Source organism: Ruditapes philippinarum, unplaced genomic scaffold, assembly GCF_026571515.1.
Source record: "Ruditapes philippinarum isolate M1 unplaced genomic scaffold, ASM2657151v2 ctg8665_1_1_1_1, whole genome shotgun sequence".
Taxonomy (NCBI): Eukaryota; Metazoa; Mollusca; class Bivalvia; order Venerida; family Veneridae; genus Ruditapes; species Ruditapes philippinarum.
Window position 1 is genome coordinate 8,380 of NW_026861400.1, and position 24,495 is coordinate 32,874.

The 24,495-nt window shown below is 32.9% G+C and overlaps 1 protein-coding gene across 1 annotated transcript in view; it reads right to left on the reverse strand.

Moving 5' to 3' along the window:
- Positions 1–2,405: 2,405 nt before the first annotated feature.
- Positions 2,406–24,495, reverse strand: part of LOC132715498 (tubulin-folding cofactor B-like) — a gene marked incomplete at its 3' end in the record, with an annotated part of 28,521 nt that continues 6,431 nt past the window's right edge. The window contains exons 2-5 of the mRNA XM_060698502.1: positions 11,169–11,312; positions 9,491–9,584; positions 3,132–3,276; positions 2,406–2,485 (exon numbers count right to left, since the gene is read on the reverse strand). Of these exons, the coding sequence (XP_060554485.1) occupies positions 2,406–2,485; positions 3,132–3,276; positions 9,491–9,584; positions 11,169–11,312 (463 nt within the window). The remainder of the gene's footprint in view (positions 2,486–3,131; positions 3,277–9,490; positions 9,585–11,168; positions 11,313–24,495) is intronic.

Consider the following 24,495-nt stretch of genomic DNA (forward strand, 5'->3'; position numbering starts at 1 on the left):
GAACAAAACATTTAAATCATGTGTCACATTTTGAAGAATTTATCCGAAAATACAAAACCGGGGAAGAGCCATTCTGGAGCTTTACAAAGATAGGAAGAAATATGGCAGGAAATGTGCACTTTCTAAAACTTTCAAAAATCTCAAAAAATGATGTTTTTGAACGTTCAATAATGGTAATAATTAACAGAAAGTACTGTAATTAACTCTTTAAGGTCAAGAGGATTCCCCTATAATATAAGCACTTTATTTTCCCCCATGCAATTACAAATACTGTATAAAATCATCATGGGATTTAAAAAAAAATGTCAGACTATTGCTAGTCTTTTCTTTTCTCTTGCAAACCCCAACATCTCTGGGCATCCAGGCAATTACATAAGACCTAATTAAAATACCTATAATATAATAAATCACATTTCATCATCATCGTCATATCCATTCCCTCCTCGGGAAAATCACCAATTTTCTAAAAAATTCTGGTTTCAACAAATCCTCCGTATTTATCTTTTTACACTGGAAGTATTGTTTACCCTTTTACAATGGGAAAAAAAAAACAGATAAGTTATTAATTTTATTTTAAAATTAAAACTACTATAAAAAATATCTTTTTAAAAGTTTAAAGGGTGAGAAAAACATATTTTTTTTTGTTTTTAAAATATGGGGTTTAAAATTATCAAAAAAACGATTTCAAGTTTTTCATAAAAAAGGGACGATCATTATAATTGCATTTTAAATTTTCATGATTTTTTCTACTCCCTTTTTTGCCATTTTTTATAGTGTACAAAAAAAAAGAAAAAAAGGGTACAGTTTAAAATAAAAAAACCCTTCCCTTATTTTTTTCCAAACCTTGGGTTGTCCTACTGTACACCCAAAACCCCAAAATCCCGGGTTTTTTAAAAACTTCTTTTTCCAAAAAAAAGCAAGGGGGTACAATTTTTAATTTTTTAAAAATTTGCATGATTTTTTTTAAAGTTTTTGATGCAAGGTTACAATATATCTGAAAATCAGAACATTTATAAAAACAAGAAACAAAGTTAACCTCTTTAAGATAAAAATACTATACAAACATCAAAAGGGTTAAAAATAATAAACTGAATTTTCAGATTAATGTGAAACAAGGAACATCGCAATGCGATGCAACCAGGTTTTCAGCAAAATATTTCACAGAAGCTTTGTCATGAAGGGGCATTTGTTTTTTAAATTGAACTTTTTAGGAGGAATTATGGCTTTTTTTAATATTCCTCAAACAAAAATGATTGAGAAATTTTATTGTTGTCTATTCGCCTTTTTTTTTCCCAAATATTTTAGAAAGGTAAACAGTACTTTATTTTTGCTTAATTTTTGCATTTTGCGTCTCTTGTCATTTTCTTTTGTCAACAATATTGGCGTGTGGTGTTTTGTGCGATATCAAGAAAAGTATGTTCACAATTTTTAAAAAAATACTTGAAATGATGTCTTGGAATGAAACATGGGAATTTAGTGAGCGCCAGGGCACTTGAATGACAAAGCTTCTGTGAAAGTTTGGTCAAAATCCATTGAGAAATGTAGGAGAAGTTGCGCACTGTAGAAATTGTTCACTATATATTCTGTATAAGGAAAAAATATACCAAAGGGCCATAATTCGGTCAAATATTATCCAATCAAAAAAACCCCGACAATAATGTGCCAGACACTTGCTTGATAACAAAGCTTCTAAGAAAGTTTGGTCAAAATCCGTTGAGAAAGTAGGAGGAGTTGAAAGCACAGAAAGAAAAATTGTTCACTATATATTCTGTATAAGGAAAAAAATATACAAAGGGCCATAATTCGGTCAAATATTATCCAATCCAAAAACCCCGACAATATGTGCCAGGCACTTGATAACAAAGCTTCTAAGAAAAGTTTTGGTCAAAAATCCGTTGAGAAATGTAGGAAGGAGTTGCGCAACAGAAGAAATTGTTCACTATATATTCTATATAAGTGAAAAAAAAAAACAAAGGGCCATAATTAGGTCAAATATAATACCCAATTGCAAAACCCTGGCAATATGTGACAGGGCACTTGATGACAAAGCTTCTGAGAAAGTTTTGGTCAAAATCCGTTGAGAAATGTAGGAGGAGTTGCGCCACAGAAGAAATTGTTCACTATATATTTTATATAAGGAAAAAAAACAAAGGGCCATAATTAGGTCAATATTATCTAATCGCAAAACCCCGACAATATGCGCCAGGGCACTTTGATGACAAAGCTTCTGTGAAAAAGTTTGGTCAAAATCCGTTGAGAAATGTAGGAGGAGTTGCGCACAGAAGAAATTGTTTACGCCCGCCCGCCCGCCCGCCGACATACCTCAATCTTATAACCAGTTTTTTCCTTCGGAAAACCTGGTTAAAAATTTATATAAATATCAAATATGGGAATTCAGAACAAACTTGGAAATGATTTTGTTTCAATACCTGCATATTGAACACAGCCTCTTCTTTTTGGCTGTCCTGCAACCTGGACCTCACATCTAAAATTGATGAAAGCAATTATTACAAATTTCTTTTCAATGATTTCTTCATACTCATATCATTTATCTAAAGTACATCAAAAATATCATTTTTCCCTAGTTGTTATGTTTTAAGTACAATGTTACATATCAAACTTTTATCAGATTGCATATTTCTGACAATAACAATATCAATTCCATACACACCCATTTGCCTACCTACATGTATATAAAACTATGATACTGGTATTGCAAGGTTTACTGAAATATTCTGCAGCATTAAACATATAAATAGTAAAAAGAATAGCATAGTTTACCATCACAGAATTGCTGTGACTGCATTAATTTTATAACAATAAATAAAAATTCCCAAAACAATCACCTTTTTATGCAAATTTAATAAACTGTTAAGCATTACTCTTGGACAATTGACTACTGGAGTCCATCTGTCCACTGATCAATATCTCTCCAGATTCTGACATTCTTATTATGGTAGCCCACAATTTGACACCACAGAACTATCTGTACTTATTTTCTCCCTCCTGATTTAAATTAAGCAATGTATATAGAATACATTTCTTGCTCTATAAAATAATCAATGCCTTTGATTGGACAATATTCTAAGACTGTTCCTGACAATAATTGAGTACTCTGTTAACAACAATACCTGTCTCCAATTTTCATGCTTTCCACCTTTGCTTTATCTTGTTCTTCCTTCAACCTCTTCTCCTCATCCAACCTTTGCTGTTCCTCTGGAGATATTTCTTTAAATCTTCCTAACTTATTTCTTTCTTTAAATGCTCTTACAGAATCTGTGAAATAAAAATGTTGTACTTCATGGTTATTACTGTTCAGATACTAAAATTAAAAACTGCTACACTCTGAAATTGCTATATTTATGACAAATTTTCACAATGGCCCTCTATACTGGTGCTTGACTGATATATCAATGTTTTATGTACATACAGTTTTATTAAACAAGAACTGTCGGAGGACAGTATTGGCTCGACTATTCGAAAAAGTTGTCACAAGGGTGTTTTATTGAGTATAATAATGCTAACCTATGAATACATAAAATTGACCGAAAAGGTACAAAGGCTATTAATATGTTTTATCAAGTAAATCACTGCTTTATTATTATGAATGTATAAAATTGTCCAAAAAAAGGCACAAACCCTTCAGTAGTTATGGAGATAACAGCTTACAAGCAAAACTTTACCATGAATTTCTAAGTTGAAAAAGGGAAGAAAAATCAGCCTAAATGCAAGATAGAATTATGGATCTTGGTCAGTGACCTACAATTATGACCCTAAATGCTTATGTGAAGTTTAAAATAAATATCTTGAATAGTTATTGAGATATGTAAAACTTGCATGTAAACATTAACCAAGAGACTAAGTAGAAAAGGGGAGATGAATCAACCTAAATGCAAGATAGAGTAATGGAACTTGGTCAGTGACATACAATTATGACCCTCCAATTATGACCCTAAGTACATGTGTAAAGTTTCAAGTAAATATCTTTATTAGAAGACCTTTAACCTTTAACCAAAATTTCTAAGTTTCAAAGGGGCAAATAATTCTGCAAATATTGCACGCAGAGTTATGCAATTTTGCAAACTGATGTACATTATTACTATAATAAAAAAGTATTGTAAAGTTCAATTGAATATCTCAAGCAATAATTGAGATATTTGACTTTACAAAAAACTTTAACTATTGCAGACGCCGACACGGACGCCGGGGCAACTACAATAGCTCTCATATTCTTCGAATAGTCGAGCTAAAAATGTCAATATGAGTTAAATATCATAAATTAATTGTACATGTACACACTCTATCACTGACTTAAATAAATTAAGATATATAAACAAAACTATGTCTCTACATGACTAATGCAAAACTTTTCATTCATTTATTTTCCTCACTTTTAACACCGATGAAGAAGGGTCATTTAGGGTAAACTTGTTCTATCTTTACACTAATCATAATGTTTGGATCATGGAATATCACTTCTAATTAAGAATCTAAATGGGAAGATTTTTGTGACAAGTATCACGTATTGCTCTAATGGTGTAATTATGAAGGGTGGTTTCAAAGATGAAGTTATGCAGATTTGTGGACAAACCAGAGAAATAAACTGTTCTACTGATTGGCCATTATGTTACTATCTGTTGGGTCATATATCCTAATGTTTGTTACTGATTAAATTACAGATTCGGAAAAAAAATATGAACAATGTTGTTGTTTTTATGCCACCGCAATCTGCGATGCGGTGGTATATAGCGATTCACCTGTGTGTGTGTGTGTGTGTGTGTGTGTGTGTGTGTGTGTTATATAGATTATATAGTGAACTTAAAAAATCTTCTTGTGAAAAACTACTAGTCCAATTTCAACCAAACTTGGCAGGATTGTTCCTTGGGTGAAGGGCTTCCAAAGTTGTTCAAAGAATTTCATTCCATGCAGACATCTGGTTGCCATGGCAACCAAAAGGAATTATAAGAATAAATTTAAAAAATCTTCTTGTAAAGACCCAAAAGGCCTAGAGCTTAGATATTTTGCATAAGGCATTGTCTGGTAGAACTCTAACAAGATTATTCAAATTATAGCCCTGGGGTCAAAATTGGCCCCGCCCGGGGGTCATTGATTTTCATTATGTACATGTATATATTATATAGTAAAAACTTAAAATACCTTCTTGTAAAAACCCAAAAGGCCTAGAGCTTAGATATTTTGCATAAGGCATCATCTGGTAGACCCTTACCAAGATTGTTCAAATTATAGCCCTTGGGTCAAAATCAGCCCCGCCCCGGGGTCATTGATTTTCTCTATATGTACATATAGTAAAAACTTAAAACACCTTCTTGTAAAGACCCAAAAGGTCTAGAGCTAAGATATTTTGCATAAGGCATTGTCTGGTAGACCTCTACCCAGATTGTTCAAATTATAGCCCTGGGGTCAAAATCGGCCCCGCCTTAGGGGTCATTGGTTTTCCTTATATGTATATAGTAAAAACATAAAAAAATTCTTCTAGCAATTGACAAATGCTAGAGGTTAGATATCTTGCATGAAACATTGAGTTGTAAACCTCTAGCAAGATTGTTCAAATTATAGCCCTGGGGTCAAAATTGCCCCCCCCCCCCCCTGGGGGTCATTGATTTCAATATATTAGTGATGGAAATCGGTTGAAATTTGTCCCAATAGATCATCGGTTCAGTCGGATGGGACATAATCGATAACTTTTTGAATAACGTCGCCTTAAAAAGAAATATGGCAGTGACATTTCTTCACAAGGCACTTGATTATATTCAGTAACATGAACTTCATTTAGCACTTTTTAACACAGTTTTAACCTTATAATAGTCATAATTTTACGAAATAGATTTTATTTTGCAATGGATGTCAAATAATAACATTCAAATCACATTATATTACTATTGTTTACATCACTTATTGAGCCTGTTCAACTCCAAATTGTCTCTGAGATGATTTTTTGCGATCGGCGAGGTGTTCCTAAAAGAAAATTACCGTCAGAATTAATTACATTTGATTTTTAAACATTTTCGACGACGTCGCGGAACAAATTTTAGTGAATCGATTAGTGTCGCTTTATATAACAGTAACTGATTATCGACGACTTGCGACAATCGGAACATCACTACAATATATACATATAGTAAAAAATCAAAAAATCTTATTGTCTGATAAAAAATCAAAAAATCTTATTGTCTGAAGGTACAAGGCTTAGAGCTTTAATATTTGTTAAATAATATCATCTAAAGGTCCTCTACCAAAGTTGTTCAAATTTTGCCTGTTGTGTCAAAATTAGCCCCGCCCCTGGGAGCCATAGGTTTATCTTATATGTTAAAACTTAAAAAAATCATCTTCTCTAAATTTACAAAGGATAAAGTTAAGATATTTTGCATGAAACATTGTGTAGTGAACCTCTAGCAAGATTGTTCAAATTATAGCCCTGGGGTCAAAATTTGTTCTGCCCCAGGGGTCATTGATTTTCATTATGTACATATAGTGAAAAAAAAAAATATTTTTGTCTGAAGGTTCAAGGCATAGAGCTTTGATATTTGATATATAATATCATCTATATATAAGGTCCTCTACCAAAGTTGTTCAAATGTCAAAAATTTGCATTGTTCGGGGGCAGTGATTCTCATTATGTACACATATTAAAAACAGAAAATAAAACAAATGTTTTCTGAATGGGAGAAAGCTATAGCTTAGATATTTGACTTGAAATGTTGTTTGGTGGACCTGTATCAAGATTGTTATTAAACCCTTGGGTCAAAATTATGCCTTGCCCAAGGAGACAGTGACCTACTCTCTTGTCCTTTGATGTACAGCAATGAAATTTTGACCATGTGCACAGTTTTTAGTTGTAAAATTGAACTTTGACCTAGATTTTGATGATGTGACCTACTTTCTTGTCCTTTGATGCACAGCTATGAAATTTGAACCATGCGGTGGCATAGCATTTTTATGCCACCGCAATCTGCGATGCGGTGGCATATAGCGATTCACCTGTGTGTGTGTGTGTGTGTTTGTTTGTGTGTGTGTGTGTTATATAGATTATATAGTGAACTTAAAAAATCTTCTTGTGAAAAACCACTTGTCCAATTTCAACCAAACTTGGCATGATTGATCCTTGGGTGAAGGGCTTCCAAAGTTGTTCACAGAATTTCATTCCATGCAGAAATCTGGTTGCCATGGCAACCAAAAGGAATTATAAGAATAAATTTAAACTAGAAATGTGTCCATAGGACACGGGTGCCCCCACAGTGCCACTGTTCTGTCAATCTTTTTACTAAGTCAAGGGAAATAACTCTACAAATACTGGATAAATCCACAAGCGAAACCCCAGGTGCAAATCTAAATATGCTGAGCAACCTGCCCATAAGGTTTAATGACTATGTCAAATCCTTTTTGAGTTGAAAATTGCAAAATTTTACTAAGTCAAGGGCAATAACTCCGAAAATACTAAAAATATGCACACGAAAATACCCAGGTGCACAACTACACATGCTGATCAACATTCCTGTTAAGTTTCATGACTCTAGGTTAAATACTTTTTGAGTTACGTGCGACACAAGTTGAAAATTGCAAAATTTTACTAAGTCAAGGGCAATAACTCTGAAAATACTAAAAATATCCACATGAAAATACCCAGGTGCACAACTACACATGCTGATCAACATTCCTGTAAAGTTTCATGACTCTAGGTCAAATACTTTTTGAGTTACGTGCGACACAAAAGTGAACGGACGGACGGACGGAAGGACGGACGGACAGACGGACGGACGGACAAGGGTAAATCTAAATGCCCGCCACTAACGTGGGGGCACAAAAATCTTCTTGTAAAGACCCAGAAGGCCTAAAGCTTAGATATTTTGCAAAAGGCATTGTCTGGTAGACCTCTACCAAGATTGTTCAAATTATAGCCCTGGGATCAAAATCGGCCCCACCCTGGGGGTCATTGATTTTTACTATATGTACATATAGTAAAAACTTAAAATACCTTCTTGTAAAGACCCAAAAGGCCTAGAGCTTAGATATTTTGCATAAGGCATTGTGTAGTGAACCTCTAGCAAGATTGTTAAAATTATAGCTTTGGGGTAAAAATCGGCCCGCCCCTGGGGTCATTGGTTTTCTTTATATGTATATTGTAAAAACTTATAGTAAAAACTTTAAAAACATTTCTTCTAGCAATTTACAATGCTAGAGGTTAGATATTTTGCATGAAACATTGTGTAGTGAACCTCTAGCAAGATTGTTCAAATTATAGCCCTGGGGTCAAAATTGGCCCCACCCCCAGGGGTCGTTGATTTTCACTATGTACATATAGTAAAAAATTAAAAAATCTTCTTGTCTGAAGGTACAAGGCTTAGAGCTTTGATATTTGGTATATAATATCATCTATGGGTCCTCTACTAAAGTTGTTTTAATTATGCCCCTAGTGAATAAATTGCCCTGCCCTAGAGGCGATAGTTTTCCTTATATGTATAAAGTAAAAACTTGAAAAACCTTCTTCTCTGAATTGACAAAGGCTAGAGGTTAAATTTATGGCATGAGACTTTGGGAAGTGAACCTCTACTAAGATTGTTCAAATTATAGCCCTGGGGTCAAAATTGGGTCCGCCCCGGGTTCATTGATTTTCATAATGTAGATATAGTAAAAAAATAAATAAAATAAAAGCTATTTTTGTCTGAAGGTAAAGAGCTTTGATGTTTGCTATATAATATCATCTGTAGGTCCTCTACCAAAGTTGTTCAAATTTTTCCCCTGGTGTCAAAATCGGCCCTGCCTGGGGGCAGTGATTTTCATTAAGAACACATAATAAAAACAGAAAATAAAACAAATGTTTTCTGAATGGGAGAAAGCTACAGCTTAGATATTTGACTTGAAATGTTGTTTAGTGGACCTGTATCAAGATTGTTTTGAATTAAATCCTTGGGTCAAAATTTTGCCTTGCCCACAGGGACAGTGACCTACTTTCTTGTCCTTTGATGTACAGCAATGAAATTTTGACCATGTGCACAGTTTTAGTTGTAAAATTGAACTTTTATATCAAGTGACCTAGATTTTGATTATATGACCTACTTTCTTGTCCTTTGATGTACAGCTATGAAATTTGAACCATGTGCACAGATTAAGATGTAAAGTGAACTTTGATATCAGCTGACCTAGATTTTGACAAAGTGTCTTACTGTGTTGTCCTTTGATGTAGTCATGAAATTTAGGCTGTCGTCTGCTTATCTTTCTGCAAGGGAATGCTAGCAGTTTATAGTAATATGTTGGTTTTGCATTGGTACCGGCTCATCCAGACAATAATATACGAGGTTAATGAAAGACCCGTTCTTCAACAGTATTTGTTCCTACACTTCTATTTAGTGTTGTATTAATGCGGTGGCATAGCATTTTCTCAAATGCAATCTTGTTTTTTCATATGTAATATACATGTACTATTATCTAATGTAATATAGTGTTACAGTATATTTAGGTGTTTTCAACAGACCTGCTCTTTTTTCATATTCATCAGCACTTATTTCAAATTTCTCAACTTTTGACACATCTTCAAACTCTCCCACTTTTGCAGATGGATCATTTACCTGCAAAACGTAAAACATAAAAAGAGATGAGACAAGAGTGATCACATGTGTCACCTAATGATAGCCAATTAAGCAGTTGTGATGAGGGATGATTGACCAGTTTGTTCCCCATATGTTGCGGCTACTTTGTAGCATCATAGTATGTTGTAGGTACGGTGCAGCAGGAGACAGAGCCATTTACAGTCCTAAATGGTTTTTTATTATTCAAGTGCCATACAGCCAAAAATCATTCATAATTATGAGGTATTGATCAATTCTGTAAAGTTTCACTGGAATTGCATAAGTAATATAAGAGAAGTAGTCTAGACAAAACTTTAAAAAACAAAAATAATTAAAGGCAAGAACACTGACAAAATTCATAAATATATACATTTGTATGCACAACTAGACTTGGTATTGATCATTCCTGTAAAATCTAAATGAAATTGCACCAGAAGTCCGAACAAGTTTTAAGACGGACAGATGAATGGATTGACGGAGAGACAGACAGACAAAGGACTGAGCCTACTATGCTATTATGTAGCAGTTAACACAAAAATCATTAACAGGTCAAAACCCCTTTTTTATTCAAAAGCCATAACTTAGCCAAAAATCATTCAACCACAAAACCTGTGTAATATGTACAGGAACTTGAGCTACCAATCAATCCTATAAATATTCATTCAAATTGCATCACTTATATAAATGAAGAAGTCTGGAGAAACTTTAAAAATAAAAAATCAGTAAAGGGCCACAACTTTGACAAAATTCATGGAACTGGAAAATGCAGATGATATGTACACAGAGAATTGGTGCTGATCAGATCATTCCTGTAAAAGGTGAATGAAATTGCAACAGTAGTTTTTGAGTAGTACTGACAAGATTTGATATGGACGCAGGTGCGAACGAAATGGGATATGGGCCATTTCTTTTGTTATGGAATAAAATCTATTGTTCTTGTTCGTTCTGTTTACAATTAGCCGGTCCTCTATCCCTATTTGGTAGTTAAGACAAATAATTGACGGAGAAGTGATTCCTATATATATAAGGTACTCTGTAGCAGGCAACACAAAAAGGCACCATATAAATGATGTCTACACATAGTTTTTTTTAGCATTTCTTGGAATGGTTCTGTGTTTGCCAAGTTTTGAATTTCTTTAATACTGATATGGATACTTTTTTCTATTGTTTGTCGCCCCAGCACAGTATGCAAATGTAGGTCATATGGTGACTTTCCAGCTTAACTGGTGGAGGAAGACCTCAGGTGCCCTTCTGTGCATTATGTCAGGCACAAATGGGCACCTGAGTAGAAACACTGACATTCTGTAGGCTAGCTGGATAGCTTCCTCACAAGAAAGAATTCAAAGTTTTTGTCAGGATTTGAACTAATAGTGGTGAGCCCTTGGCAAGTGGCTTGAAGTCAGCGACCTCAACCATTCAGCCACAAATGCACTTAAAGAATACAACAATTTTATTTTTGAAAATTACATGTAGCAACAACTGCAAAATCATAAATTTAAAATTCATTGGTAATTTTGTGTTACCAAATCTTAACTTTTTTCTGCAAATGAAGTCAAAATAAAATAAAATAAAAAGTATATTTACATGAATTCTCATGCCATCATCAATTGGGTATGAGCCGAGTAGAGCCTCATCATTATCTAAAGGACACACTAGTTTATCTTCCTTGTTAAACAGCTCTAGTTTCATTGTACTAACACCGGCACCTGTTAGCAAAACTAACTTGTCCTGTAAAGATAAAATATTTTCTGAAGTTTAAAACACGACATTACAAAAAAAAATAAAAAAATGTGCCCCCTTCTGATTGGGGGGAAGAGGGTTTGAAGGGGGACAGCAGTCCCCCTCATCACCAAGAAAATTTTGGACTTGTGAGGGGCTAAAAATGGCCTCAGGTCAATCTTAAGGTAACATGTAACCAACGCTGAAAATCCTTAGACTCTATCTTAATTCATTGAGAAGTTGCAGCTTTGATGGAAAAAAAAAAAACGCAAAATAGTGATTTTTGGCAATTTTAAGACGTCCCCCCGTTGCCATGGAAACAGGAAATTTAAAATTGAGCATGCTGTTACAACGGCTATGGTCAAGGCAAGATTTATGCCAAGTTTAATCAGTATTTAAGCATTTTTTATAGTTTTATAGCAGTTTGAACCTGTAACAGGAGGCTTTTCAATGAAAACACCCATTTTTTGCAATATGCTCATGTGGTAAAAGGTTAAACTGTTCTTGAGATTAAATAACAAAGTTGAATGTTAAACATTTAAGTGCATGAATTTATAGGGAATAATGATAAATCTATTTTTATATTCTAGATCCTGGTCCTGGCTGAAATTGAGAGTATTGCTGCTGTAGTCTGTATACCATACATTTTACCAGGTTTGTTAAATTGAAATTCTAATATCTAATATATATATTTCATTACAATGTATAAATAATTCAACTACTGGATATTTTTTTTGTCTTAGTAATATATTATTTTCAGAATACTTCGTAACATTATTAATATATAATTTACTTTGTTTTTTCAGGATGCTGCATAAAATGGTCTTAGCTAGAGCCTAGAATGAATATTTCTTGGAAAAATGCTGCAAGTGACTGATGGCGAGCAGTTTTTCTTTAATACCAATCACAGGTGAGGCTTTTAAATAACTTCTTTTTTTGAAGTTGAATTGTTTTATGTACATAATTTTCTGTCAATATGAAACTAATATTATCTCAATTCATATGCTGTTTTATAATGTAAATCTTAGAGATAAACAAATCACTAAGTTGATTAATTATATATAGAATTTGAGATTGACCAAGTCGCTATTAACTAGTTACTTCTTATCTTATTTGCAGAAGCAGTAAGAGAGAGCAAAAGAAGTATTCAAACACTATCATTATAATGCATACCCAGAAAGATCTAGAAGAAGTAGTAGATAGGAGCACTCAACATATTGAAGCTTAATTGTTAAACTAAAAGGACTTCTTAAATTGTTTGAATTTAAGCTGCATTTGAACTGCATTTTTGAAATAAATATCTGAAGTATTTACAATGTAGTATTGTCTTGATTAAGGACAATGGTACTTCAACATTGTGCCAACGTTGAAACTGCAATGTTGTATCAACGTTGAAAATTTTAACATTGTTTAAACTTTCAAATTTGATTTAATAAATCCAACATTGAAATCAAGACTATATTTCAATGTTGTTACAATGCTGAAGTGCCTGCTGGGTAGCTCTTATTGAATAGACCCCTTTGTTCTTTTACATGCCCAGTGTATAGCACTTAGAGTAATACATGAGAGGATTACTTGGATTTCTTACCAGTACACCTCTAGGTAGGTGGGAAACAGTGAAAGTGTCTTTAAAAATCCCAGTGTTACCCAGGATCAAATCCGGGACCTCCGGAGTGATAGTGGTCCAACAAACTGAGCTATCATGCCACTCAAGAAGAGCCGCCTGTTGGATCAGCTTACGGACACTTCACCCCCAGACACTTCACCCTAGGCCCTTTTTTGCAGACAGTTCACCCCTTAGACAGTTCACCCCTCATTTTAAGAAATTTGATTGAGACACTTCACCCCTCATTTTTTTATTTTGTGTTTAACAATTATTTATGTAGATTATGTAAAATACACTCAATAGTGATTGAGTATGTTTATTGTTTTAAAATATTTTATTATTATTTTACAGGGCTCCAGATAATTTTTTAGGGCAATGAGTATTTACTCATTGATTTTTTTGTGAATGAGTAAAACTTGAAATCTGAAATTTGGAAGGAGTATTTTTACTCCTTAAAATGTATGTAAAAGAGTAAAACATTTATTATGCTTCCATGTTTATTGCATTATCATACTTGTAATACAAGATATGTCAAAGTCATTTCTTTTGCTTTTTGGACTCCCTTGGTTTATAATCTTGCATTTCCAAACGGCATACGTTTTATCTGAACCTGAGGCATGTTTCTGTTGCTCATACGTGGCAGCGCTAATTATTTCATTAATTATAACCTTGTCCTTCGCCGATTTTTTTCGGCTGAAAATACGAGTCAATCGTTTTAACTTTTGACAGCGACATTGTACCGGATGTTTATGAAATTGCGTTAATTCCACCACCTTACTATACATACGATAACAACCGATGATGGTCGGAACTACAGGAAGTTACCGGTAGACGCTTGCAAAGCGTTCAGACGAAATTAAAAATAAGATAATCACCAAGTTAATTTTCGGTTACGTTTACGCGAAAGAAACGTTGCTCAATGCGTAACCTGAACTTTGTGTGCGTTTTCATACGCTTAAATTTTGTTTTGAATGCGTAAACGTGTTATTTCCATGCGTAATTTACGCGTATACGCATCTTATCTGGAGCCCTGATTTTATCATGTAACTGACAAAAGACAACAGATATATTGTTGTTTTTGCCCTACAAAAAAAGGCTCATATCACAAAGTTAATAGTATAAAGTTGTTTTTTTTAATTTTTATATATTTCATACTGGCAACCGATTCATTCATTCATATTCATTTATTATTATATTCATTTTATTTATTTATTATAAATAAATTTAATTTTCATACAATTATACCATTTTAATTTAATTATCTAATCAATATGAGATAACTGTTGAATAAACAACCAATCAACATCTTGAATAAACAAGGTGACATGCAATAAAAACTTAATAATACTAAAAATAATTAATATAAACATATAACAGCATTTTGTTGTTATCGAACTTGTTTTATTTAATTTATAGAAAAAAATTTGGATGAGGGGTGAAGTGTCTTACTGATTTTGGGGGGTGAAGTGTCTTCAAAATTTGAGAGGGTGAAGTGTCTGGGGGGTGAGGTGTCTTGCTACTGTTGGATCAAGCTAGATTATGGTCTGACCTTATGCTTCACTACCTTACACTTTAAAAACTGGAACTCAGACTTATAGATGCTAGGTTATCCATTTTCTAAAAGGAAGTGGCTAGCCGTACGGGCCCGTACGGCTAGCCAAAAGTTCTAGCCGTACGTGAGTCACGTATGAATAGCCTGGACACACTGTATTGGCTAGCCGGCACTTTTCAAAATTATATGGAAGACGAAAATGCATATGTTATTTTGTGTCTTTAAACGACGATTTAAATCAAATCTCCGCATTTATCCTACTGGTTCACTTTAATAAAGATGCTCCGTAATTTTGCAAAAAAAAAATGATTACGAGTTTAAACGTTGTATAATCTATCTTAATAAAATTAAGTGTCAAAGTTGCATCCTTAATTTTCATGCTTATGATTTGTATGAAAGATGAATTGTTAAATCTGTTAATTAAGCACGTCATGGATCGAATAAATAATGATCGGAGGGGGATAAATAAATAAATAAAAAGAATATTTAACAAAAAAAACAAAGGAGAAATAATTTAATAATGCAAACTTTCCTTAATGATGGACGATGGACAAACTTCTATACCGTCGGTAATTGACGCAATTATCAGAGCCTAACAACAATTATTTTCGGTGTTTTTTTTTTTGTTTTTTTTTTTCAATTTAAAAATTAAACTTAATGAAACAAAAAAGGATTATTATCAAAATTTTGTAAACTATTTCAATTGATGTTATTTAACTGCAACCAAACGCTATTTTTTCTCGACGTCTTGAGATGACAAAGTACATTCTTTACCGTAGCCAACACGTCGATTAATCTCTAAAAAGTAAACATTCTTGACTGAAATCCTCGCTTAAAGTCATAATTAACATATGCACTTTCGCCTTCCATATATTTTTTAAAAGTGCCGTATGACTAGCCAATACAGTGTGTCCTGGCTAGTCGTACGTGACTCATGTACGGCTAGACCTTTTGGCTAGCCGTACGGCTAGCCACTTCCTTTCTAAAAAATACACCATGGTCTGGTTGCTATCTCCGGAACATCAAGCCATGCCCATCCCTTATGTTATAGGGCGCAGTCTAAAACGCGGACGCCTTAAGCGGACAATATAAACATATAGGGAAAACGCTGACGATATAGACAAAGAGGAAAAAAGCGGACGATATAGATATATAGTGTAAAATGACTGAGCATAGTTAAATTCATATTAAAGGCTAATAATTGGCTTTTATAAAGTAATATCTGAAATGTGTAATTATTATAATAATTAAAAAAGACTTTAGTTTATTTATTTGTTCAAATTAATCAATGATATTCCCCATTGTAATCTTTATCAACCTGAATAAGATATGAATTTTCTTGAACAATCATGTTATGTTCTACCAGACAATAAAACAGTAAGAAATGTATAAATTATATATTTATGTATATATTGATTCCATTTTTTTTTTTATTTAAATAAAGTGTCCACGTGTCACTTGTATATTTGATATAATCCTGCACGTGTTTAATTTCATCATACACATGATACTTTATACCATATTTCATCAAGTCGAAATAGAAAACGCGGACAATATAGACATATAGTGAAAAAGCGGACGATATAGATATAGAGGGAAAACGCTGACGAAATAAATGTATAGAACGGGAGAATAGAAAACTGTTATAAATAAAAAAAATATCTGGCTTCTACCATGTATATAATTAATTTATATCAATTAACTTTCTTTAATTCATAATATTTTTTAGCTTTATTTATATTTTATCCATTAAGTAAATAAAAGAAACTTTCTGCTATAAATACCAATCAACTAATTAAAGTATCCACGTGTCACCTGTGTATTTGACTTAATCACGCACCGACACTTGTATAGTTCAAGTAATCACACATCTCACCCGTGTACAATTAATAAAGTGGCTACAGAAAATGCGGACAATATAGACATATAGTGAAAAAGCGGACGATATAGATATAGAAGGAAAACGCTGACGAAATAAATGTATAAAACGGGAGAATAGAAAACTGTTATAAATATAAAAATATCTGGCTTCTACCATGTATATAATTAATTTATATCAATTAACTTTCTTTAATTCATAATATTTTTTAGTTTTATTTATATTTTATCCATTAAGTAAATAAAAGAAACTTTCTGCTATAAATACCAATCAACTAATTAAAGTACCCACGTGTCACCTGTGTATTTGACTTAATCACGCACTAACACTTGTATATTTCAAGTAATCACACATCTCACCCTTGTACAATTAATAAAGTGGCTACAGAAAATGCGGACAATATAGACATATAGTGAAAAAGCGGACGATATAGATATAGAAGGAAAACGCTGACGAAATAAATGTATAAAACGGGAGAATAGAAAACTGTTATAAATAAAAAAATATCTGGCTTCTACCATGTATATAATTAATTTATATCAATTAACTTTCTTTAATTCATAATATTTTTTAGTTTTATTTATATTTTATCCATTAAGTAAATAAAAGAAACTTTCTGCTATAAATACCAATCAACTAATTAAAGTATCCACGTGTCACCTGTGTATTTGACTTAATCACGCACCGACACTTGTATATTTCAAGTAATCACACATCTCACCCTTGTACAATTAATAAAGTGGCTACAGAAAATGCGGACAATATAGACATATAGTGAAAAAGCGGACGATATAGATATAGAAGGAAAACGCTGACGAAATAAATGTATAAAACGGGAGAATAGAAAACTGTTATAAATAAAAAAATATCTGGCTTCTACCATGTATATAATTAATTTATATCAATTAACTTTCTTTAATTCATAATATTTTTTTGTTTTATTTATATTTTATCCATTAAGTAAATAAAAGAAACTTTCTGCTATAAATACCAATCAACTAATTAAAGTATCCACGTGTCACCTGTGTATTTGACTTAATCACGCACCGACACTTGTATATTTCAAGTAATCACACATCTCACCCTTGTACAATTAATAAAGTGGCTACAGAAAATGCGGACAATATAGACATATAGTGAAAAAGCGGACGATATAGATATAGAAGGAAAACGCTGACGAAATAAATGTATAAAACGGGAGAATAGAAAACTGTTATAAATAAAAAAATATCTGGCTTCTACCATGTATATAATTATTTATATCAATTAACTTTCTTTAATTCATAATATTTTTTAGCTTTATTTATATTTTATCCATTAAGTAAATAAAAGAAACTTTCTGCTATAAATACCAATCAACTAATTAAAGTATCCACGTGTCACCTGTGTATTTGACGTAATCACGCACCGACACTTGTATATTTCAAGTAATCACACATCTCACCCTTGTACAATTAATAAAGTGGCTACAGAAAATGCGGACAATACAGACATATAGTGAAAAAGCGGACGATATAGATATAGAAGGAAAACGCTGACGAAATAAATGTATAAAACGGGAGAATAGAAAACTGTTATAAATAAAAAAATATCTGGCTTCTACCATGTATATAATTAATTTATATCAATTAACTTTCTTTAATTCATAATATTTTTTTGTTTTATTTATATTTTATCCATTAAGTAAATAAAAGAAACTTTCTGCTATAAATACCAATCAACTAATTAAAGTATCCACGTGTCACCTGTGTATTTGACGTAATCACGCACCGACACTTGTATATTTCAAGTAATCACACATCTCACCCTTGTACAATTAATAAAGTGGCTACAGAAAATGCGGACAATACAGACATATAGTGAAAAAGCGGACGATATAGATATAGAAGGAAAACGCTGACGAAATAAATGTATAGAACGGGAGAATAGAAAACTGTTATAAATAAAAAAATATCTGGCTTCTACCATGTATATAATTAATTTATATCAATTAACTTTCTTTAATTCATAATATTTTTTTTGTTTTATTTATATTTTATCCATTAAGTAAATAAAAGAAACTTTCTGCTATAAATACCAATCAACTAATTAAAGTATCCACGTGTCACCTGTGTATTTGACGTAATCACGCACCGACACTTGTATATTTCAAGTAATCACACATCTCACCCTTGTACAATTAATAAAGTGGCTACAGAAAATGCGGACAATACAGACATATAGTGAAAAAGCGGACGATATAGATATAGAAGGAAAACGCTGACGAAATAAATGTATAAAACGGGAGAATAGAAAACTGTTATAAATAAAAAAATATCTGGCTTCTACCATGTATATAATTAATTTATATCAATTAACTTTCTTTAATTCATAATATTTTTTTGTTTTATTTATATTTTATCCATTAAGTGAATAAAAGAAACTTTCTGCTATAAATACCAATCAACTAATTTAAGTATCCACGTGTCACCTGTGTATTTGACTTAATCACGCACCAACACTTGTATATTTCAAGTAATCACACATCTCACCCTTGTACAATTAATAAAGTGGCTACAGAAAATGCGGACAATATAGACATATAGTGAAAAAGCGGACGATATAGATAGAAGGAAAACGCTGACGAAATAAATGTATAAAACGGCGGGAGAATAGAAAACTGCTTTTTCCTCATATCTATATCGTCGCTGTTTTCTCTATATATTTTATATTGTCGCAAAATAGGGCAAAGAGCGGACAGTTCAATTCAGGTAGCAAGGAAAACGCTGACGCATGCCTTTTTCTTTTTTATCAACGACCATTAAACTTTTAAAAACCTTAAACAACATGAATTTATAAATAAGCGTGTTTTTTGTCCAAAAATCATTGTACAAATGTGAATGAAAGTTTTTATCCTTATTTTTTTTTAATATCATTCGTAATTTGAAAACAAGATCGCATTTGTAAAAAAATGCTATGCCACCGCATAAATACAACACTAAAATAGTAATGTAGGAACACATTTTTTTTGTTTTGACCCCAGGGCTTTAATTTGAATAATCTTGCTAAAGGTTCACTACAGAATGTTTACTGCAAAATGTCTCACCTCTAGCCTTTATCAATTCGAGAAGGTGATTTTTTAAAGTTTTTACTATATACATGTAAGGAAAACCTATGACCCCGGGGCAGGGCTAGTTTTGACACTAGAGGCAAAATTTGAACAACTTTGGTAGAGTACCTATAGATGATATCATATACCAAATATCAAAGCTCTAAGCCTTGTACCTTCAGACAATAAGATTTTTTAATTTTCCACTATATGTACATAGTGAAAATCAATGACCCCCGGGGGTGGGGCCAATTTTGACCCCAGGGCTATAATTTGTTCAATCTTGCTAGAGGTTCACTACACAATGTTTCATGCAAAATATCTAACCTCTAGCCTTTGTCAATTTAGAGAAGATGATTTTTTAATTTTTTACTATATACATATGAGGAAAACCTATGGCCCCTGGGGCAGGGCTAATTTTGACACTAGAGGCAAAATTTGAACAACTTTGGTAGAGTACCTATAGATAATAACACATACCAAATATCAAACCTCTAAGCCTGGTACCTTCAGACAAGAAGGTATTTCAAGTTTTTACTATATGTACATATAGTGAAAATCAATGACCCCCGGGCGGGGCCGATTTGGACCCCAGGGCTATAATTTGAACAATCTTGGTAGAGGTCTACCAGACAATGCCTTATGCAAAATATCTAAGCTCTATGCCTTTTGGGTCTTTACAAGAAGATTTTTTAATTTATTCTTATAATTCCTTTTGGTTGCCATGGCAACCAGAATTCTGCATGGAATGAAATTCTTTGAACAACTTTGGAAGGCCTTCACCCAAGGATCAATCCTGCCAAGTTTGGTTGAAATTGGACTAGTGGTTTTTCACAAGAAGATTTTTTTAAGTTCACTTTATAATCTATATAACACACACACACACACAAACAAACACACACACAGGTGAATCGCTATATGCCACCGCATCGCAGATGCTGCGGTGGCATAAAAATATATTATCTTATTTGCCATTAAGTTTTACGTATATGAATATATTATTTTATTATACAGCATTTCTATAAAGTTCATCGATTCCCACCTCATCATCAATAAGTCTACTCTAAATTTCATTATCGTCCGCTTTTTTCCTCTATATCTATATCGTCAGCGTTTTCCCTATATATCTATATTGTCCGCAAAATGCGTATCATGTTATCTCTAGCTAAGTGCCGACACGATTAATCAGTAGCGTGTTGTTCACACTTATATAATTACCGTTAATTTGCAGCACGCTTCTGCTTATATTGTATCAATAAAAAAACAACAGCCTGTCATTACTTATTTATATCAATAATTTATGATTAAAAATTACTCTTACAAACTTTTGATTTTGAAAAATCAAGGCTTTCTTTATTTTGCGAACAAATTTTTGTCCGCCTACTGCACATAAAGACAGACAAAAACATTGCCAAAATGAAATACATATCCTTAATTACATATCAGCTGTTGCCAATTTAATAGTACCATCATTGTAATTCTAAAGACATTCATTTGATCCATTTGTTTCATATATTAGTTTTCAATATTTAGAAATTCCGTAAATGTGTCATATAAATATAATATAAAATTCATTGACATTCAATCATAAATTACTTTAATATTTCTCCCAATTTGCTAATTTATTATATTTTTTTATATATTAAAGTATAAATCCAATTACACATCATTTTTATAAACTTCATCAATGCCCAAAATCATCACCAATTAGTCTACACTATATATCTATATCGTCCGCTTTTTTCCTCTTTGTCTATATTGTCAGCGTTTTCCCTATATGTTTATATTGTCCGCTTAAGGCGTCCGCGTTTTAGACAGGCCCATGTTATAGGTTATTCACAGAAACTTCAGACTATTCTAAATTCTTTTTCTTTCCTAGTACGGTATAGCACTGGAACCACTTACCCCGGTTTATATAGGAAGCCTAAGGTACGGTCCTACTAAACACTGCTAAGGACTGCTAAGGACCGCTAAGGACTGCTAAGGACTGCTAAGGAGCCACAAAGGACTACTAAAGAGGCACAAAGGACCTTAAAATACCTCCTAGGCCATTCTTATATTACATGGTATTATTTTTAGTGAAAAAAAAATTATAATTTTAAGAAAAAATATGATTTGGGTGAAAATTTTATGAGTTGTCGGACCGCTAAGGACTGCTCAGATACACAAACGACTGCTAGGGAGGCACAAAGGACCTTAAAATGCCTCCTAGGGCATTCTTATAATACAAGGTAGTATGTTTAGTGACAAAAAATGTATAATTTTAAGGAAAAATATCATTTTAGTGATAAAATTTATGTTTTTGAAGAGTTGTCGGACCGCTAAGGACTGCTCAGGTGCACTAACAACTGCTAGGGAGGCACAAAGGACCTTCAAATCCCTCCTAGAACATTCTTATAATATATGGTAGTAAGTTAATAGACAAAAATGTATTATTGTAAGAAAAAAATATAATTTTGGTGATAGAATTTATGCTTTCGATGAGTTGCCGGATCGCTAAGGACTGCTCAGGTGCAAAAAGGACTGCTAGGGACCTTAAAATATTTCCTAAGGAGGCACAAAGGACCTTAAAATACCTGTAAGGGCATTCTTATAATACATGGTAGTATGTTTAGTGATAAAAAATGTATAATTTTAAGGAAAAATATCATTTTAGTGATAAAATTTATGTTTTTGAAGAGTTGTCGGACCGCTAAGGACTGCTCAGGTGCACTAACAACTGCTAGGGAGGCAAAAAGGACCTTCAAATCCCTCCTAGAACATTATTATAATATATGGTAGTAAGTTAATAGACAAAAATGTATTATTGTAAGAAAAAAATATAATTTTGGTGATAGAATTTATGTTTTTGACGAGTTGCAGGACCGCTTAGGACTGCTAGGGAAGTACAAAGAATCTTAAAATACCTCCTAGGGGCACAAAGGACTGCTAGGGAGGCACAAAGGACATTTAAATACCTCCTAGGGCATTCTTATAATATATGGTAGTATGTTTAGTGAGAAAAAATGTATAATTTTAAAAAAAATATAATTTTGGTGATAGAATTTATGCTTTCAATGAGTTGCCGGACCACTAAGGACTGCTCAGGTGCACTAACAACTGCTAGGGAGGCACAAAGGACCTTAAATTACTTCCTAGGGCATTTTTATATTATATTGTAGTAAGTTAATAGATAAAAAATGTATTACAGTTAAACTTCGTTCGCTCGAACTCGGATCGCTCGAATACCTCCTTTCGCTCGAACTCATCGTCCAGTCCCGGCAAAATTCCTATATAATTACATTGTTCTACCTCGGATCGCTCGAACACCCATCGCTCGAACTCTCGAACATGATCTCTGGTCCCCTCGGCAGAAATATAGTGTAAATCACACCTTTCCGGTCGAACACAAACAGACAACAAAGGTTGCAGGTCGACATGTTCTAAATAATTGACAGTCGGTGACACATGTTTTTAACACCTCGTGATCGTGACAAAGGCAATTAAGGTTAAGGTTAATTGATACAAAATAAAAGATGTTGTAACCGATTTGTTTGTTATGATAAAATTGTATATTTGCCGTCTTTAGTAACGATAAAAAGAAAACAACTCCTGAAATGCTCAAAAGTCAATAAATAAATGACGTTTACCCGGACGGCTTTAATTACAACCGTGGTTCATGTATCGTGAATTGTCAGTGTAATCTATTTATAGAATGATACTTGTACGTGTTTATTTTTGTAAATGACTTCAAATATATGCTGCTGTAACATGTTGTTTTTTATATTTATTAATTCATTGTTTAAAATAAAATTAATTCCACAATAGACATATAAATATATTTTGAACATTGCTCACAGTTTGGATAATGATCGCTCAATCGAACTCAACCAATTACAATATGCATAAATATAGATTAACACAGTGTACCGATAATATTGTTTTTCAATAGGATAATAATTCTTAATATGACGCTTTCGACAAACAGTGTTCTAACAACAATTATATTGACGTATTTATCATTTGACCTATGTAAGCTGGAAAACCATTAGATATGTGTTCTATGTAATAATAGTTCAACCTCGGTTGGCTCGAACTACCGATCTCTCGAACAAATTTTCACAGACCCTCCGAGTTCGAGCGAGCGAAGTTCGACTGTATTTAAAGAAAAAATATAAAATTGGTGATAGAATTTATGTTTTCGATGAATTGGAGGACCGCTAAGGACTGCTAGGGAGGTACAAAGAATCTTAAAATACCTCCTAGGGGCACAAAGGACTGCTAGGGAGGCACAAAGGACATTTAAATATCTTATTTTAATATATGGTAGTATGTTTAGTGAGAAAAAATGTATTATTTTAAGAAAAAATATAATTTTGGTGATAGAATTTATGTTTTCGATGAGTTGCCAGACCGCTAAAGACTGCTCAGGTACACAAAAGACTATAAGCGAGGCCCAAAGGACCTTAAAATCACTCCTAGAACATTCTTATAATATATGGTAGTATGCTTAGTGACAAAAAATGTATTATTTTAAGAAAAAATTTAATTTTCGTGATAGAATTTATGTTTTCGATGAGTTGCCAGACCGCTAAAGACTGCTCAGGTACACAAAAGACTATAAGCGAGGCCCAAAGGACCTTAAAATCACTCCTAGAACATTCTTATAATATATGGTAGTATGCTTAGTGACAAAAAATGTTGCTTAGTGACAAAAAATGTATTATTTTAAGAAAAAAATTAATTTTCGTGATAGAATTTATGTTTTTGATGAGTTGCTGGACTGCTAAGGAGAGCTCAGGTGCGCAAAGGACTGCTAGGGAGGCACAAAGGACCTTAAATTACTTCCTAGGGCATTTTTATATTATATTGTAGTAAGTTAATAGATAAAAAAATGTATTATTTTAAGGAAAAATATAATTTTGGTGATAGAATTTATGTTTTCGATGAATTGCAGGACTGCTAAGGACTGCTAGGGAGGTACAAAGAATCTTAAAATACCTCCTAGGGGCACAAAGGACTGCTAGGGAGACACAAAGGACCTTAAATTACTTCCTAGGGCATTTTTATATTATATGGTAGTATGTT